At 53.2% G+C, this 18,128-nt stretch overlaps 2 protein-coding genes across 2 annotated transcripts in view; both read right to left on the bottom strand.

The window, feature by feature from the left end:
* MLXIPL (MLX interacting protein-like) overlaps positions 1-3,382 on the bottom strand; it is a 28,855-nt gene extending 25,473 nt beyond the window's left edge. The window contains exon 1 of the mRNA XM_010000204.1: positions 3,223-3,382. Within this exon, the coding sequence (XP_009998506.1) occupies positions 3,223-3,382 (160 nt within the window). The remainder of the gene's footprint in view (positions 1-3,222) is intronic.
* A 3,831-nt stretch (positions 3,383-7,213) lies between these two features.
* Positions 7,214-18,128, bottom strand: part of LOC104390994 (angiopoietin-related protein 6-like) — a 13,222-nt gene continuing 2,307 nt past the window's right edge. The window contains exon 2 of the mRNA XM_010000205.1: positions 7,214-7,842. Within this exon, the coding sequence (XP_009998507.1) occupies positions 7,214-7,842 (629 nt within the window). The remainder of the gene's footprint in view (positions 7,843-18,128) is intronic.

The raw sequence follows: 18,128 nt of genomic DNA on the forward strand, positions 1-18,128 counted from the left end.
CTCGCTGGCAGCAGCTCTGTTTACCCGGGGTTAATGGCCAACGCTGCGGGGACAGGAGCCGGCCCGTGTTTGCCTACGGCCTCGGCCCTCCTGGATCTCCCCGCGCTTCCCGGGAACAAATACAGATTAAGGGACACAAACAGGCAGAATTACAGCAACAGGCAGCCAGCTCAGCGCGGAGTCACCCAGCCGTGCTGAGGAGCAGCCCCTGCTCCCAGGTGCGCCCATCTGGGGAGGGGACGTGAGCACCCACTGCTCTGCTGGGCTGGGATTTACACACCTTGTCACACAGTCCTGGAGGTTAAAGAAGTTTCCACCACCCTAGGTTTCCTGCAGGGAAGTCTCAAGCATCAGATAACAGGATGGAAAAAACTGAATGGGGTGGTACAACAATAGGAGCAGCTGGAGCTGGTGCTTCTGGAGAGGAACCAGAGAGGAGAAACCCCTGGGCACTCTGACAATCCAGGCACCCCTTCCTCACACCCTGCTCAGGCACTTCTCGGTCCAATAAGATTTCTGGTCTGAGGTCACTGTGATCTGTGTCGGATTCCTCCTCTGGCTCCTCTGGGCCTTTGCCTGCTCTTATCTGTGCAGGTTGCAGCTTCTGCTGACAGCCATAGCCTTCTTACCTCCCAGTTTGTGCTGGTCTTGGGACCTTTCTTCACCTGTCGTAGCAACAGATCAAGGTAAGTTCAACTTCTCCAGGTGCAAGTTGGCAGCTTGTGGCCCAAGGCTTCAGCAAACCTGGCTGCTGCTGCTGCTGGTCAAGACTGTTCAGACACGAGAACTCAGTTATAAGACTTCAGTTAACTGAGCTTCATTTGCATCATGAGGATGGATCACTTTTCCCTCTGAGGTGTCCTGAGAGGGGTTCCAGCCCCCTCCCCTGCTCTGTGCCTCCTAGTTCTATGTGTAGCAATAGGACAAGGAGGAACAGTCTTAAGCTGAAAAGGGGGAAATTGAGATGAGATATTAGGAGGAAATTCTTTCCTGTGAGGGTGGTGAGACCCTGGCCCAGGGTGCCTAGGGAAGCTGTGGCTGCCCCATCCCTGGCAGTGTTGAAGGGCAGGTTGGATGGGGCTTGGAGCAGCCTGGGCTGGTGGGTGTCCCAGCCCATGCAGGGGGTAGGGACTAAATGATCTTTAAGTTCTCTTTCGGCCCAAACCATTCTATGATTCTATGGTTCTGTGAAGAGGTCCAGACCTCTAGGACCAGAGCCCATCACCCAGGAGCCCTCACCACATTCCCCAGCACATCTCAGGTGTGCTGACAGCAGGATGCCACCCATTACTTGCCTACCAAGGTGGCACAGATAGTGTTTGTTTTTGAAAGGCTGTGACTCATCTCAGGATCTCCAGAGTTAAGAGTCTAGTTTCTGCCCTTAGCAAATAGGTAGAAATTGTCATAAACATGGGATTTGTGGAAACTCCTAAATAAACACAACAACCTGAGGAAGAGTCAATACAGAGGAAAGTTGTGGCTCAGAAATCTGTCACTGTTGGTGGAAGGAGGAGGTGGGTGTGGGCAGCAGTGATTTGGTCAATACAATGTCATCCAAAAAAGCTTTTAAGATCTATCACAGATTGTCCAAAGACACCAAGCTGTGGCAGATCAATAGGTTGCAGAGCTGGGAAACAAAGATAAGACTAATTGGTAAACATTCCCTGTTCAGAGAGCTTGGCTGTTGGATGCTGCAAGTATCTACTGGGCTTGGCTTTCTCAGGTTATTTATAAGTGATGGAGAAAAGGCAGGAAATAGCCCAGGGACAGTGTTTCCTGGTGGAGCAAATGGTTCAGAACAGTCATGTCTAAAAGTGGCTGGAGAAAGCTGCAGAAGGATTTCAGGCTGCAGGGTGGGTGGGTGATAAAAAAGGAAATGAAATCCATGTTGATAAGGGTACAGTGAAGCACCTCCCTAGTGACACAGTGGGGGAGCCTGGATTAGCTACTGCTACCAGGCAGGTCTGGGGGTGATTGTGGGCAAGTCTCTGAAAACATCAGCTGAAGGTTGAGGAGCATTTGAGAAGTAAAAGTAAAAAGTTCAGAAACTGGAAGGAAAGGAACGGACCCCCAGCAGGAAACTACAGCTGTGTAAAGCAGGGGCTGCTCAGGGCTCTGTGCAGTTTTGGCAACTGGTTCAGGAAAGATGCAGAAGAACTGGAAAAGGTGACAGAGATGAGGAAGGGGTGAGCAGGAGTGGGAATGACATCCCTGCAAGAAAAGACTGAACACATCAAAACTGCCTGGATTAGGCCTAGTGGGAGGTGTCCGTGCCCATGCAGGGGGCTTGGAACTAGATGATCTTTAAGGTCCCTTCCAACCCAAACCAGTCTGGGATTCTGTGCTTCCATGGCCCTAGGAGGAGCAGAGGTGAACTCACAAGGAGGGGAAGCAGTAACTCAGGGTGGGTCAGATCACACCGTAACAGCCAAGGGAAAGCAGTGAAAGCTTTTGAGGGAAGGCAGAATATCAGTTTCTTATCCAAAAGAGATGGTGGCATCCCAAATAATTCAATCCTTTGGAGAGGTTTGGGAAACCCGAGTTCAGAGAGAGCTGATTGTATTTCCTTTGCCTGGAAAGAAATTTCCTGTGCCACGGCCGTGCAAGGAGAGTCCTGGTGCTTTCCATCCCAGGTGGCCTTGCCCTGCTCTCTGGTGTCATGGCCTGTGCTGACGGGCTCCCAGTGCTCCTGGCAGCAGTAGGAGATGGAAGAGAAAACTGCAACCTGCAGCTGCACTGCTCAGGCAACGTGCCTGGGCTCTCTGGCCTGCAGCCCTGCCCTCCTGCTGGAAGCTGCCTGGCACAGCCTGGGGTGAGAGCACCCTCTGGGGCCCAGAAGAAGAGGAAGCAACGAGCCTCTGCACTTCTCAAATGGCTTCTTCTAAACACCTAAACCACAGAATCGTTCTGGTTGGAAAAGACCTTGAAGATCATAAATCCAACCATTAACCCGACTCCAGTGCTGACCCATGTCCCTCAGCACCACATCCACAGGGCTTTTAAACACCTCCAGGGATGGGGATTCAACCACCAGCCTGGGCAGCCTGTGCTGCTGTTTAACAACCCGTTCAGGGAAGACATTTCTTCTTATATCCAATCTAAACCTCCCCTGGAACAACCTGAGAGCCTCCCATGTGACATTCACAGCCCAGGCCCAAGATGACATCCATTCAAATACTCACTGCCAGGTGCTACCTCCTCCCATGCTGGCTTACTACTTACTCATACTCTCCCTCCTGTTGTCATCCTCCTTCAGGATGGCTTCCTTCTGGTTGTCCTGGGCTGCCTGGCTGGAGTTCTCCTTGTCACTGGATGGGGAGTCACAGGCTCCATCTGATTTCTTTTCTGAGGCCTCTTCATCAGCTTTCTCCAGGGGATGCATTTCACAACTTTCACAGACAATGTCTTCTCCTTACTAACCTCAGAGTCACGTTGCATTTGTGTCTGAGATGCCTTTCATGGTGGTGATGAGTGCTGGCTTGCTTGGCCAGAAAGAGGACCTTGCTGGAGAGGGCTAGCTGGCACACAGCACTTCTGATACTATGGGACAAGCTGTCCAAGCCTCTCTGGAGAGAGCAGAAGACACCTTTAGACACACAACAGCCCTAGAGCTTGGAGAAAAGGCAAAACCAGGTTGTTTAGGGATAACAAGAGGACATGGTACAAACGAGACTTTCCTGATCAAGCCAAGGAGACTCACTGTGAGGACAGGATACCTGATGGTACCTCCTTCCCATGGTGGGAGGGGATGGTGCTGAGGGGAACACCGTGCTGGTGGGAGCTGCTGCCTCCCTGCTGCCTTCCACCTCCTCAGAGCTGTGCAGCCACCAGGTCCTGGGTCACTCTCCACACGTGTCTCCAAACCCATCTTAAGGCAGGAGAGCTAGCCAAAAGAAGGTTTCTAAATGTGACAAGAAATCCCCAAGTTTGACAGCTGAGAACATTTTCTTGAAGTTATTACCTTCTGCACTGAGTTCAGTCTTTGCTCTGAGCTGGCAGCTGCCTCCTCTTGCCTGTCATGCTCCTCATGACTCACTGCACGGGGGCCTAGGAGGAGGCAGACAGAGAAATACCACTCTAAAAGGCAGACACCAAGACCCAGTAAAACTAGAGTGTATAAAAAAAGCCCCCTCACACATAACAAGATAAGAAAAGATTGGTTTTCAGCAGTTTTCTTGGCCAGCCTCTCTCTCCAGCTCTGAGGAAGGCAGCTCTCATCACCACGCCAGAGACTCTAAAATTCACACCCCCTTGGAGGCATTTTTAGCACATTAATACCACGGTGGCTGGAAGATGAAAGGGATGGCATCTGCTGGGGTGCTGCTTCCCTCAAAGAAGGAACATTTGGAGCCTTTCAAGAAAAGTGCAAAGCCATTATTTTTGTGGGAAACGTTGTGTGGCACCAGTGGGTTGATGGTCAGGGATGGAATTGGTGTGTCCACAGGCTTGGCCTTGGCAGATCCTGCTTGAGGACTTCTGCATTTTCTGAGCTGTGATGTTGAGTCCTGACATAAACCAATGCAAAAGTTGGTCTGGTCACTTACCTGTTGTCACTTTTCTGCCCCTGTCAGAGCTTTCCTGAGCCCTCCTTGTGCTCCCTCACTCTGCTCAGATCCCAGTCCCTCCTTCACAAACGAGACCTCTCATGCACAGGCCCAAAATCCCCAAAGACATAAAGTACCTTACCTGTATCACCTTTCCTGGGATGAACTGGGAGCCTTTTGTGTGCTCCAGCTCTTGGAAAGCCCAGGCAGTGTTTGGGTGTGCTGATAGCCAGTCCAGGCACAGGAACAAAGGACCATGCAGATGTTTTTGAGGTGCTTCCCTTGCTCACCCTGGGCTTGAGGGCTTCCAGGTCATATCCTCCTGCCAGGGGAACATTAGGGCACCAACAGACTCACCCTGTTTGCAGGTGGTGGTTGTGGAGTTCACCCTGCAGTAAGTGGTGAGAGGGCATCAGTGCCCACCTGCAAACCCCAAAACTGGCTGATGCAGATGAAAAAATCCCACCTGGGAGGAGCAGCCCTGTGGGTGCCAGAGGGATGGACTGCAGGGAACAGGTCTTCCCACATAGGAATTGTAGGGCACCTTGCAATCTGCCACCCAGTGTGCCCAGGTAGCCAAGCAGGTCACCAGCATCCTGGCCTGTACCAGCACCAATGTGGCCAGCAGGACCAAGGATTGTCCCTCTCAAATCCTGGGGTCAGTTCTGGGCCCCTCACAACAAGAAGGGCCTTGAGGGGCTGGAGCGTGTCCAGGGAAGGGGAAGGGAGCTGGGGAAGGGGCTGGAGCACAAGTGTGAGCAGGAGCAGCTGAGGGAGCTGGGGGTGTCCAGCCTGGAGCAAAGGGGGTGAGAGGAGACCTGCTGGCTCTGCAGCTGCTGAGAGGAGGTTGGAGCCAGGGGGGTCGGGCTCTGCTCCCCAGGAACAAGGGGTGGGACAAGAGGAAATTGCCTCAAGTTGTGCCAGGGAGGTTTATCTTGGATATTGGGAACAATTTCCTCCTCAAAGGGCTGTCAGGCCCTGGCCCAGGCTGCCCAGGGCAGGGGTGGGGTCCCCATCCCTGGAGGGTTTCAAATCCGTATCGATGTGGTGCTGAGGGACATGGGGCAGTGGTGGCCTGGGCAGGGCTGGGGGAATGGTTGGACTTGGTGACCTTAAAGGGCTTTTCCAACCAAAACAATTCTATGATTCTATCTCTTTTCAGTTTCAAAATAACCAAGGCAGACTTGTTCCTTCTCTTCAGGCTGCCAGCTCATGGAAGTCATCGTGACCCTGGCCCGGGAGATGAGCTCCCCAGGGCCCCTGGGGATGCGCAGAGGGTGGACAACAGAACCTCAGCCTCTCTGGTGCTGAAAGGAATGAAAAGGTTTTGACATTTCCTATGCATCCACTCAACTAGGGAAGGGGAAGGGAGCTGGGGAAGGGGCTGGAGCACAAGTGTGAGCAGGAGCAGCTGAGGGAGCTGGGGGTGTCCAGCCTGGAGCAAAGGGGGTGAGAGGAGACCTGCTGGCTCTGCAGCTGCTGAGAGGAGGTTGGAGCCAGGGGGGTCGGGCTCTGCTCCCCAGGAACAAGGGGTGGGACAAGAGGAAATTGCCTCAAGTTGTGCCAGGGAGGTTTATCTTGGATATTGGGAACAATTTCCTCCTCAAAGGGCTGTCAGGCCCTGGCCCAGGCTGCCCAGGGCAGGGGTGGGGTCCCCATCCCTGGAGGGTTTCAAATCCGTATCGATGTGGTGCTGAGGGACATGGGGCAGTGGTGGCCTGGGCAGGGCTGGGGGAATGGTTGGACTTGGTGACCTTAAAGGGCTTTTCCAACCAAAACAATTCTATGATTCTATCTCTTTTCAGTTTCAAAATAACCAAGGCAGACTTGTTCCTTCTCTTCAGGCTGCCAGCTCATGGAAGTCATCGTGACCCTGGCCCGGGAGATGAGCTCCCCAGGGCCCCTGGGGATGCGCAGAGGGTGGACAACAGAACCTCAGCCTCTCTGGTGCTGAAAGGAATGAAAAGGTTTTGACATTTCCTATGCATCCACTCAACTGCTGCCTGCAAAGGCTGGGGCCTGAGCTTTATTTACGCTCTGCTCTTGCCCTGCAGTGCCCAAAGTGTGTCCTACAGGAAAGCTGAGCTTCAGAGGTGGAAACCTGACACATCAGCTTCTGTGAGCACTTCAAAGATTTTAAACAGGCCTTTCCAGTGGAGACAGATTTTGGAGCACAGATTTATCTGACTATTTAACAACTATTAAGCCTGCAGTGCGGAAGATACAGAGTGGGAATCTGACTGTGCCCATGAATGCCTTGAGCAAGATCTTCAGCAAGTGAAAATGAGGTAGTGAGCCTGAAGTTAAGGATGTAAATTAACTTACACAGCCGTACAGATATGCTGGTGTTTGGCCATTGCATATTTTAACTGAAGCACATTTCAGATGTGGGAACTCCAGATTTTGGAGGAGACTGTTCTGATTGTTGACATCATCAAAATTATCTGACCCTGAACGAAAGCATAAAGACACAGTTGAGGAGTAGAGGGAATCTACAGAAGGGAGAAAAAGTGGAAGATGCCTTATTTTCTTCAGTAGCTGGGAGATGACCAACCTCAGCTAAGCCCCCCCAGGACACTAGATTTCGCCATGACATGTTTTGCCTTTTTCCATCTCTTTGCGGAGCCAGAATTAGCTGCAGGTTGGACAGAATGGAGATGAAAATGCAACTAGCAGCAGGGAGCTGGTTTGATGAGGATGGCAGAAGCTTTGCAGTTGCCTTTGCACAGGCTGCCCCACGTTATGTGCCCCTTGACGTTCAGCTGCGCGGAATAACAGGCTGAGAACCACCACCCCCCTCCATATCTGGAGGCACAGTTCCCTCTGTAGGTGTCCTGATCTCGATCCTTTGTGGAGAACTTCATGTTGTTGTGTACCTTCCTGGGGTTTTTTGAGTCCATGGCATCCCCTGCTGTTCCCGAGTACGTTCCCAGCCGCAGCCGGTAGCCCTGGGACTCGTCTTCCACGCTGAAGAGGCTGTAGTCTGCAACGTGCATGTTGTTTGAAGCATCCCAGATCAGAAACCTGACCTGGTAGACCTTCTGCTGGGTGATCTGGTGGATGTACTCGGTGCCCAGCCAGAACTCGGTGTGCACGTTCCCAAACCCGTGCTTGTAGGTGCTCCAGGACTCGGCCCAGCTGATCCCCGTGCTCTGCCGGTTCCTCTGCACGACCGTCCAGCCCCCGTCCGTCCCGCCCGCCTCGCAGGGCACCGTGATGGGGTGCAGGCCTGGGGGCTGGATGATGTAGACACCACTGGGGCTGCCAGCAGGGAGCTCACTGCAGTCCTTGGGCCAACCTGGGGCAGGAGAGAGGGTGAATTAACACAAGCCTGTGCAGCAGGACAGAAGATCAATGAATGGTTTGTGTTGGGAGGGACCTCAACGCTCATCTAGTTCCAGCTCCCCTTCATGGGCAGGGACCCCCGTCACAAGTTGCTCCAAGCCCCATCCAACCTGCCCTTCAACACTTCCAGAGATGGGGCAGCCACAGCTTCCTTGGGCAACCTCAGCCAGTGTCTCACCACCCTCACAACAAAGAATTTCTTCCTAAAAATCTCATCCCAATCTCCTCTTTCCGTTTGAAATCCTTCCCCCTTGTCCCATCTCTCCCTGCCCTTGTCAGAAGTCCCTCCCCAGCTTTCCTGGAGCCCCTTCACATAATGGAAGGTGCTCTAAGGTTCTCCTGCTGGACCCATGCTGAGGTGGACAGGAGATGGATGCAGCAAACCAGTGCCATGGAAGACCCCAGGGATGTCCCTGCTTTGTCCTGGAGCAAACATGCCGCATGGCTCATTAGGGGTCATAGGCATGAACCAAGTGGTGGCAACTGTCCAGCTGATTATGTCTGGGATTTGTGTCAGGAAGGAACTAGGCCAGTGGAAGCTTGAAACCGTTTCTGTCTGAGTCTCAGGTAAAAGCAGGAGTCACACTTGGTGCTGGGAAAATATGCCTCCTCCAGCTGAGAGTGCAGAAGTTTCATGGCCCACAGGATGTCCTCTGCATGGGGCAGCCACGTGCCACCAAGCCACCACCATGTGCTGTTTCCTACAGTACAACCTACAGTGACAAATGACACTTTTGCCCAAGCCAGCCTGGGCCTATGGTTGCAAAAAAATACTGAAAAAAACCCCCAATTTTCCAAAGTTTCACATTTTAAAAATGACAGAATCACATAAACAGCTTCAAAACCATCATTCCTGGAGAGAGAATCAGGATGGATGGGACTTTGCCTAGCAAGGCTGAGTTGCCTGTGCAGGTGAAACCCAGGTTGCATTCCTGGCTCAGAGTAGTTCAGGTTACTCCAAGACCCTTCCAGAGTTCCCCCTGGGCTCTAACTTGGAGCTCAACCATTGGAACGGAGCAAGCAGGGAAGTGAACAAGATACCCAAAGGAGTTTATCCATAAATCAAAGAAGTAGGAGGGTTTTTTCCCCCCACAAACTCTGCCTGTTACATGAGGTTTCAAAACCAGGGCAGTGGTGGAGTCCCCATCCCTGGAGGGGTTTCAAAACCATGTAGATGTGGTGCTGAGGGACATGGGTCAATGGTGGCCTTGGCAGGGCTGGGGGAATGGTTGGACTTGGTGATCTTAAAGGTCTTTTCCAACCCAAATGATTCCATGGTTCTATGTCACCTACTGCAATGTCCCAGTTTCCTCCTGAACACTCCCAGTGCCCTATGTGACCATCCACTGGCACAGGAGGGAAAAGGGGAACAGACACATGCAAGGACAGAGCCAGTTTGTAAGCTCATGGTCGGGAATGAATGTGTTTCAAGAGGCAGGATTTGAGATAATGTAAACGTGGACCAAGAGAGAAAATCCTCTGAAGAACATCAGGGCTGCTGGGGGTTGTGTGATGATGCCATCTGCTGCCTCCAGTGAGCTGAGCCCTGGGAGCCAGGGCCACAAACAACTGCAGAGGGTTTGGGGATGGAGGGACACTCTGTTCATCATCTTCCATCTCCCAAATCCTGGAATTTACTGCCACGAATGCAGTGATTAGCAAGTGAAGAACGACATTAGGTGCTTTGATGGTGGTATCTCCACACTGCTAATGTAACCCACTGTGATGGTTTAACACTTGATCTTCCCTGGTGGGGAAGGAGGGCTCCTGGTCTGCCACATGGACCCTGTGTACATGACATACCAGTCTGGGAAAGGTTTGAGATTGCTAGGAGTAACCTTGCAGGGAGGGCAGGTCTCTTCTGACCTCATCACCACTTTGTGCACTTCCAAGTACCACAGGTCCTCAGAGAACACAGGCTGAAGGGGCTCCCAGCAGGTGGGTGCTGGTGGGTGCAGGTGGCAGGGACAGCCTTTAACAGAGACAGGTTTGAACAAGGCTTTTGCAAGGTGGAGCTGGCATGGGGCTGAGCGTGACTAAAGCTGCTCAGGGAGGAATTTTACTGGAGATAAAATCTAAGATTTTAATAAAATTCTCCAATTATATCCCTTTTTCTCCCTTATTCATATCCATAGGTGAGCTGTGCTGTTTCCCTGCTGTCCTGGAGCCAGGCTCCCTTGCACAGAGTCAGGGCCACCCCTTGGCCAGCAGGACCCTTGGCCCCCCACACACCAGAGGGGCTCGAGGGGACCCAGGAGCTGCCCAGTGCCACTGGTGACATGCAGCTCTCCAGAGGAATCCTTTGCATTCCAAACCCAAGAAATAAGATGATACAGATGTCTTCACATCAGCCCTGGGGCCATCCTCCAAGAGACCCTTCTGACACCCTTTTCCTTCTGAGCCAGTGAGTTTGCACATGTGCTCACAGCCCCTGCAGCCCCGTGGGCACCAGCTCTGATCAGTTCTGATCAACATCATTTGCTTCACAGCCCTACAACACCCCAGGCAGCCTCCTCCTCCCTCTGCCATGGATAGGAGATATTCTGAGGTCAAGGCTACTTGTCTCAAGAAATACCCTCCCATGTATTGGGCAGCAAAGTGACTTTTCTTTCCTATCTTGTTGCAATCACTGGGCTGTGGCTGCAGGTCTGGCAGGCAGCAGCCAAGCCCTGACTGTAGCAATTACTCCCCTGTCCTGGTTGCTTCATCTCAGGAGCTTGCAGGTCCCCTCCAGGCTGGCCCTGGCCTCGGGAGGGGTCCAGCCCCTTTCAGACCATCTAGTTCCAACCCCCTGCATGGGCAGGGACACCTCCTACCAGCCCAGGCTGCTCCAAGCCCCATCCAACCTGCCCTTCAACACTGCCAGGGATGGGGCAGCCACAGCTTCCCTGGTCAACCTGGGCCAGGGTCTCACCACCCTCACACCCAAGAATTTCCTCCTCATGTCTAATCTAAATCTCCCCTCTTCCAGTTTAAAACCATTTCCATTTGTCCTATCACTCCTCCTTGTCAAAAGTCCCTCCTCAGCTTTCCTGGGGACCAAGGGGAAACGTAACAGGGGCTGGGGGCTGGAAATGAGCAGCAGGGGGACAGATGGGGCTCCTGGGAGGGGCAGGGGTTGGCAGTGATGATGGTTCCCTGCTCCAATGCTAAAGGCACCAGGCATGACTCCACTGGGGAAGAGGCAGCCAGTGGTCAGGGGCTGGATCCTCATGAGGAAGCTTCCACCTGGCTGTGATCAAAGCCTTCAAACTCAGAGGAGCTCAAGCTGCACAGACCTCACATCTCCAGGTCATCTGTGTTGATACCTCCTTGACAGCAGCAGTGTCCCATCGCTGAGGTTCACACCATTCATACTTGCCTGCTGAGCACAAACTGGCCTCACTGATGAGGGCTCACCACGTAGCCTTCTCCTTCCCCAGCAGAGCCAAGCACACAGCCTATGACTTGAGTTTCCTTAAAGCCTCAAACCACTCTTCAGGAAACTTCTGGTGCTGCCTGGGCTCTGGTTGCACACACAGTCCGAGGCAGGACTGCCACCTCCTGGGCAGCTGGGAAGCTCGGTGTGCAACAGCCCCAGAAAACTTTCCTGGAATAACTCATGGGCCACCTGGCTGAGAAATCACTGCCATGGCAAGTAGTTCCCATGAAGAGAAACCCAACCTTTGGGCACTTCAAAAGCAGTTGAGGTAGAAGCTCCAGGGGCAATGAACAGATCCATGGCCAGTGTGTGTTAACCCAGAGCACGAGTCCCACCACTGGGTCATGCATATTTGCTCTACTGCAAGTCTTAGCAGGCCAGGGTGTAGTGGAAGTCCCTGGAGACCCAACGGGGCCTGAAGAGACACCTTTCACCATAGTCATAGAGTGGTTGGGGTTGGAAGAGATATATAAAGATCATTTAGTCCAACCCCCCTGCTAGAGCAGGACCACCTACAGCAGATCCTGCAGGAACGTGAACATGGGTTTGGAATGTCTCCAGAGAAGGAGCCTCCACAGCCTCTCTGGGCAGCCTGTCCCAGGGCTCTCACCCTCACAGTGAAGCAGTTTTTCCTGATGTTTAGCATGAACCTCTTGTGTTCCAGCTTGTGCCCATTGCCCCTGTCACTGGGCACTGCTGAAAAGAGTCTGGCCCAATCTCCTGACACTCCCTCTAGATGTTATAAGCACTGATGAGATCCCCCCTCAACCTCCTCTTCTCCAGGCTGAGCAGCCCCAGCTCTCTCAGTCTTTCCTCACAGGGCAGATGCTCCAAGTCCTCTACTCATTCCCATGGCCCTGCACTGGACTCTTTCCAGTAGTTCCTTATCCCATGGGACCTTTGGTGCAGTTTCTTGCACCCTCTTTCTCAGCCTAAAAAATGCATGGGTGAGACCAAACCTTCACCTGATAGTCCTGCTCTGAAGCTATGGGGTCTCCATCTCCTGGAACCCATGGGTTTGCCATGGAGAAATGTGCATGAGGCCTCAGAATGGACACAGGGCAGCTCACCCACCACCTGGCTCCTGCCTTCCTCAGCCCCTTGCCCTGCCCTGGGGCTGTCCCTGTCCACAACCTCTGCCTGCCAGCCCCCCTGCCTACACAGTGTCACTGCTCGTGGCCAGACCCCTTGTGCTGCCCCAGAACTCCAAACCCTTCATCTTTTTGTTACACTCCAGTTTTTCTTCTCCTCCCCACGTTCCCCTGCAGCCCAGAGAGGCAGGAATGAGCTGCAGGGAATTGCAGCACGAGCAGTTTAAGCTCTGACAAAGTTGGATGCAATGAAACCAAGCTTTCTGGGAAGCACCATGTGATCTTTCTTCACTGTCTGTGCTTTGAAAAGAAGTCCTACAGCACCTTAGAGGAGAAATGGGAATCCTGAAGATGGCATTCAGTCTTCATCAGGAGAACAAGTTCGACCATAATAAAGCCTTAGATATGTCAGCATTAGGTGTGGACATCAAAGGGGAAGGGAGCTGGGGAAGGGGCTGGAGCACAAGTGTGAGCAGGAGCAGCTGAGGGAGCTGGGGGTGTCCAGCCTGGAGACAAGGAGCTAAGGGGAGACCTGCTGGCTCTGCAGCTGCTGAGAGGAGGTTGGAGCCAGGGGGGTCGGGCTCTGCTCCCCAGGAACAAGGGATGGGACAAGAGGAAATGGCCTCAAGTTGTGCCAGGGGAGGTTCAGCTTGGATCTTGGGAACAATTTCTTCCCCAAAGGGCTGTCAGGCCCTGGCCCGGGCTGCCCAGGGCAGGGGTGGGGTCCCCATCCCTGGAGGGAATTCAAATCCATGGTGCTGAGAGACATGGGGCAGTGGTGGCCTTGGCTGGGCTGGGGGAACGGGTGGGCTGGATGATCTTAAAGGCCTTTTTCAGTTGGAACAAGTTTATTATTCCATTATTCATTTTATAGTCTGTATGTATGTGCAGAAATGAGGAGAAGAGAAAAGCTCTGGAGGCATTGGCAGAGCTCCCAGGGAATTACTGAGGACAGGCAGGTGTCCCTGCTGGCCTGGCGTGGCAGGGTGACACCTGGGGAGCCAGGCAGGACAGGCAGGGGTTGTTTTGGCAGCACCACAGCAGGACACAGGAACTGCCTGAAAAGTGAGGGTGAAGGAGGAACACTCGTTGGGCCAAAGCCCAGCAGAGGATGCACGACAGCAGAGGAGGAGGCTGCAATGGCCCGGAGGAACCTGGTGGTGAGCAGGCTGAGCCTCAGCCAAGCACTGCAGGACACTGATGTGCCCTTCAAGGCAGGAAGGACAAACCCAAATTTAGTCCAAATGTAGAAGCCAAGATGCCAAGTGTAGCAATGCAGTGAAAAGAGAGAGACAGTGCTGGCAGGCCTGGGCAGACTGCCTGAGAGGCCAGCGAAATGTCCCCTCTGTGACTGCATTCCTCCCATGAAGGGACCCTCTGAGGTCCTTTCTTGCAGCACCACATGGCACTGGCACAGGGAAAAAACACATGAGATAATCTTTGTGCTCCTCAGCAGCCACGGCCAAGAGAAGTCCAGCAGCCACTCACACAGCCCAGCTCTCTCCAGCACCTTGGAAGAAGCATCCAGGGTGCAGCTGATCCATACATTGCATCCTGTGGAGAGAGAGGGATGCATCAGTAGGCTGGAGGGAAGGGATCCATCCAGAGGAACCTGGACAGGCTGGAGAGGTGGACTTGTGCAAATTGCATGAAGTTTGACAATGCCAAGTGCAAGGTCCTGCACAGGGGTTGGGGCAATCCCAAGCACAAATCCAGGCTGGGTGGAGAGTGGATTGAAAACAGTCCTGAGGAGGACTTGGGGTGTTGTGTGATGAGAAGCTCAACATAAGCCAACACCGTGCACTGGAGCCCAGAAACCAACCGTGCCCTGGGCTGTGTCACCAGCAGAGTGACCAGCAGGGCCTGGGAGGGGCTTGTCCCCTCTGCTCTGCTCTGCTGAGACCCCCTGCAGGGCTGGGAACAGCTCTGGGGTCCCCAGTTCCAGAGGGACAGGGATCTACCGGAGAGAGTCCAAGGGAGGCTGCAGGGATGATGAAGGGGCTGTTCAGTCTAGAGAGAAGACTGAAGGGGGATCTAATGAATGTCTATAAATACATGAGGGCAGCAAGAAGGCAGGACAAGCTCTTGTCACTTGTGCCCTGGGACAGGACGAGGGGCAATGGATTCAAACTGGAGCCCAGGAAGTTCCACCTCAACGTGAGGAAGAACTTCTTTGCTGTGAGGGTGACAGAGCCCTGGGACAGGCTGCCCAGAGAGGCTGTGGAGTCTCCTTCTCTGGAGACTTTCGAGACCTGTCTGGATGCCTTTCTGAGTGACCTGCCCTAAATTTGGTCCTGCTCTGGCAGGGGGGTTGGACTTGATGATCTTCAGAGGTCCCTTCCAATGCCCAACATTCTGTGATTCAGGATTTAAACAATATGGAATTTATACATAAAGGGATCATTGAGGACCAAAAGTGACTGGAAAAGTTGTGAATATATCAAACTCAGTCAAGTCCTGCTCCTGTTTCTCAATAGAGATATTTTCTACAAAGACAAGATCTGTCAAACACAGAAGCCACATATTTTTATTCAAGAAGTGATAAAGTTTTCTGCATTATATATGTATATAGGAACATAAAATTGACAAGTTCTGGTATCTTGGGTTCCAGCTGAGGCCTGGGGACACAGCAGGAGAAAAGAGATGGGAAAACTCAATGAGCAAGTACCCACAGCACTTTGAAAGAGTAATATATCTGATTAATCATCTTCTGGATCACACCCAGGGAAGTCAGTGGTGAGTTACAGACACTCCTGGGCCCTTTCAGACCACTGAAGTGATGGGAAAAGGCCTTTGTGCTCCTGAGAGCCAGGCTATAAGTGAGCACCACTGAAGAGATCTCCATCAAACCAGAGTGGGTTTTTTTCTGAAGGAAGAGTGCAAACTTTAATTAACTCAATAGCTGTCAAGAGCTCAGAGACCTGCAGATTAATTGGTGCTGGCTGCAGAACTGTAGAGCACCAGCAGTGCAAACGTGCCCTGAAGACTGGCAGGGAGCTAGAGGAGCTGGGTGAGGAGCTCTCATACACCCCTGGTGATGGGCGAGTGCCAGGGGAGCTCCTCACCACATTTTTTGCCAAAAAATGCCAAAGTGCAGAAAAAAAATGCCAGCCCAAGCTGCCCAGTACTGATGGATTCTGGCCACTGAGGGACCCTCTGGGCTGGATGTGGTTTCTGTCCTCCCCTGCCAGCTGTTAAACCAGTAGGAATGGTTTCTTGGCTGTCATGGGCTTTCCTGTGTCCTGGGAAGGAATTGCTCTTGGAAAGGAAACAAAAGGTGCTGCATGAGCTGTGGGGCTGAGCAGGGACAGGACACAGCTCTGCAGCACATGGGGCAACCTCTCCTGCTTGAAAACTGGGTATTCCAGGGCAGCATCGTGCCTTCAGCACAGAGAGAGGAGCTCAGCCTCCAGCAGAAGGAGCTCATCAAGCTCATGGGGCAACAATGTGCCCTTGTGGCCAAGGCCAATGGGATCTTGGGGTGCATCAGGAGTGTGTCCAGCAGGTCGAGGGAGGTTCTCATCCCCCTCTAGTCAGCCCTGGCGAGAACTCACTTGGAGTGTTGTGTCCAGTTCTGGGCTCCCCAGTTCCAGAGGGACAGGGATCTACTGGAGAGAGTCCAAGGGAGGCTGCGGGGATGATGAAGGGGCTGGAACACCTGCCTGAGGAGGAAAGCCTGAGCGACCTGGGGCTGTTCAGTCTGGAGAGGAGAAGGCTGAGGGGGGATCTAATGAATGTCTATAAATACATGAGGGCAGCAAGAAGGCAGGACAAGCTCTTGTCACTTGTGCCCTGGGACAGGACGAGGGGCAATGGATTCAAACTGGAGCCCAGGAAGTTCCACCTCCACATGAGGAAGAACTTCTTTCCTGTGAGATTGACAGAGCCCTGGGACAGGCTGCCCAGAGAGGCTGGGGAGTCTCCTTCTCTGGAGACTTTCCAGACCTGTCTGGATGCCTTTCTGAGTGACCTGCCCTAAATTTGGTCCTGCTCTGGCAGGGGGGTTGGACTTGATGATCTTCAGAGGTCCCTTCCACCCCATCTGTGATTCTGTGAAGTCTGCAGTGGGGTTAGTCAAGGCCCCAGGCTGGGCCAGGGCACTGCAGGCTACAAGAGTTGGGACAGGCTGCCCAGAGAGGCTGTGGAGTCTCCTTCTCTGGAGACTTTCCAGACCTGTCTGGATGCCTTTCTGAGTGACCTGCCCTAAATTTGGTCCTGCTCTGGCAGGGGGGTTGGACTTGATGATCTTCAGAGGTCCCTTCCACCCCATCTGTGATTCTGTGAAGTCTGCAGTGGGGTTAGTCAAGGCCCCAGGCTGGGCCAGGGCACTGCAGGCTACAAGAGTGAAATGTCTGGAGTAGATATATTATTATCAGGTATTTTCTGCCAGCTGGAATGTGAAGTGTTGGAGATAAAACATTCACCTACTGAAAAACTGGCTGAAATGGAAACTAGCTTTTAATTAGAAAGCAGCTTTGCAGGCTGAGAGCAGCAGGCACCAGGACTCTCAGTCCCAGGGGACGTGCAGGGTCACTACCAAACAAAACAGGAAATCCAGAACCAGGGTCAACCTTGCAGCTGTGTAGAAACACCCTCCTAGATCAGTTCAGGCCAGCAGCTTCCCCTGCCTGGAGCAAGGTCAGGCCCAGAGCTCTGGTCCAGCACGGCAGAGGACAGGAGTGATTTTAAAACCAGCATTAAGTGCCCCCTGCAGCACAGGGGACATACTGGGGAGGGGACGTGCTCCTGCCACACAACTTCCAGTGCTGCTGAGCCCCTGACGCAGGTGGGGAGAGGACCCACTGACAGCTGCGCCAGGTCTGCCCTGTGCCTGTGTCATGTCTGCTCCCTCTTCCTCAGGAACAAACTCATCTCTTTGGTGATCTGCTCCACTATGAAGAAAGTCACTCCAGAAGCAATAATCATGCAAGGCTGTGATGCCTCTTTTGGCCTGAAAGACAGGGAAGTGGAGAGTTGCCCTGGGTCATTTCAGATAAATGGAAAAGAAGGAGCTTTGGGATTCACTCGTTTTTCCCTAGGCTCAGTTTCAGCTTTTGCAAAGCAATGGGCAGTGTCAGAAAGAAGGTGCTTCCCCAGGGAACTCCCTGAGGGCTGTCGGGTTCTCTCCAGGTCAGCTCAGAGGTCAGTGCCACCTCCCACTCTGCACTGTCCTCAGTCTGCTCCTGTTCTGCAGCCCCGGAGACACAGAGAGAAAAGACGGCACCCATGGGAGGGAGCACCAGCCTGGTGCCCACAGGGTGACAGGCTGCTCTGAACTGAGGGACCTGGGGGTGCTGACCTGGAGAACACCAGCCTGGAGCAAAGGAGGCTGAGGGGAGACCTGCTGGCTCTGCAGCTGCCTGGGAGGAGGTTGGAGCCAGGGGGGTCGGGCTCTGCTCCCCAGGAACAAGGGATGGGAGAAGAGGAAATGGCCTCAAGTTGTGCTGGGGAGGTTTAGCTTGGATCTTGGGAACAATTTCTTCCCCAAAAGGGCTGTCAGGCCCTGGCCCAGGCTGCCCAGGGCAGGGGTGGGGTCCCCATCCCTGGAGGGATTTCAAAGCCAAGTAGATGTGGTGCTGAGAGACATGGGTTAGGGGTGGCCTTGGCAGGGCTGGGGGAATGGGTGGACTGGAAGATCTTAAAAGGTCTTTTCCAACCCAAATGATTCAGTGATTCAGCATTTAATGGCCACATTGCATTGATGGCCCCCAGCCACACTGTGACCCC

The sequence above is a fragment of the Chaetura pelagica genome, unplaced genomic scaffold (genome assembly GCF_000747805.2).
Source record: "Chaetura pelagica isolate M959 unplaced genomic scaffold, ChaPel_1.0 scaffold516, whole genome shotgun sequence".
Taxonomy (NCBI): domain Eukaryota; kingdom Metazoa; phylum Chordata; class Aves; order Apodiformes; family Apodidae; genus Chaetura; species Chaetura pelagica.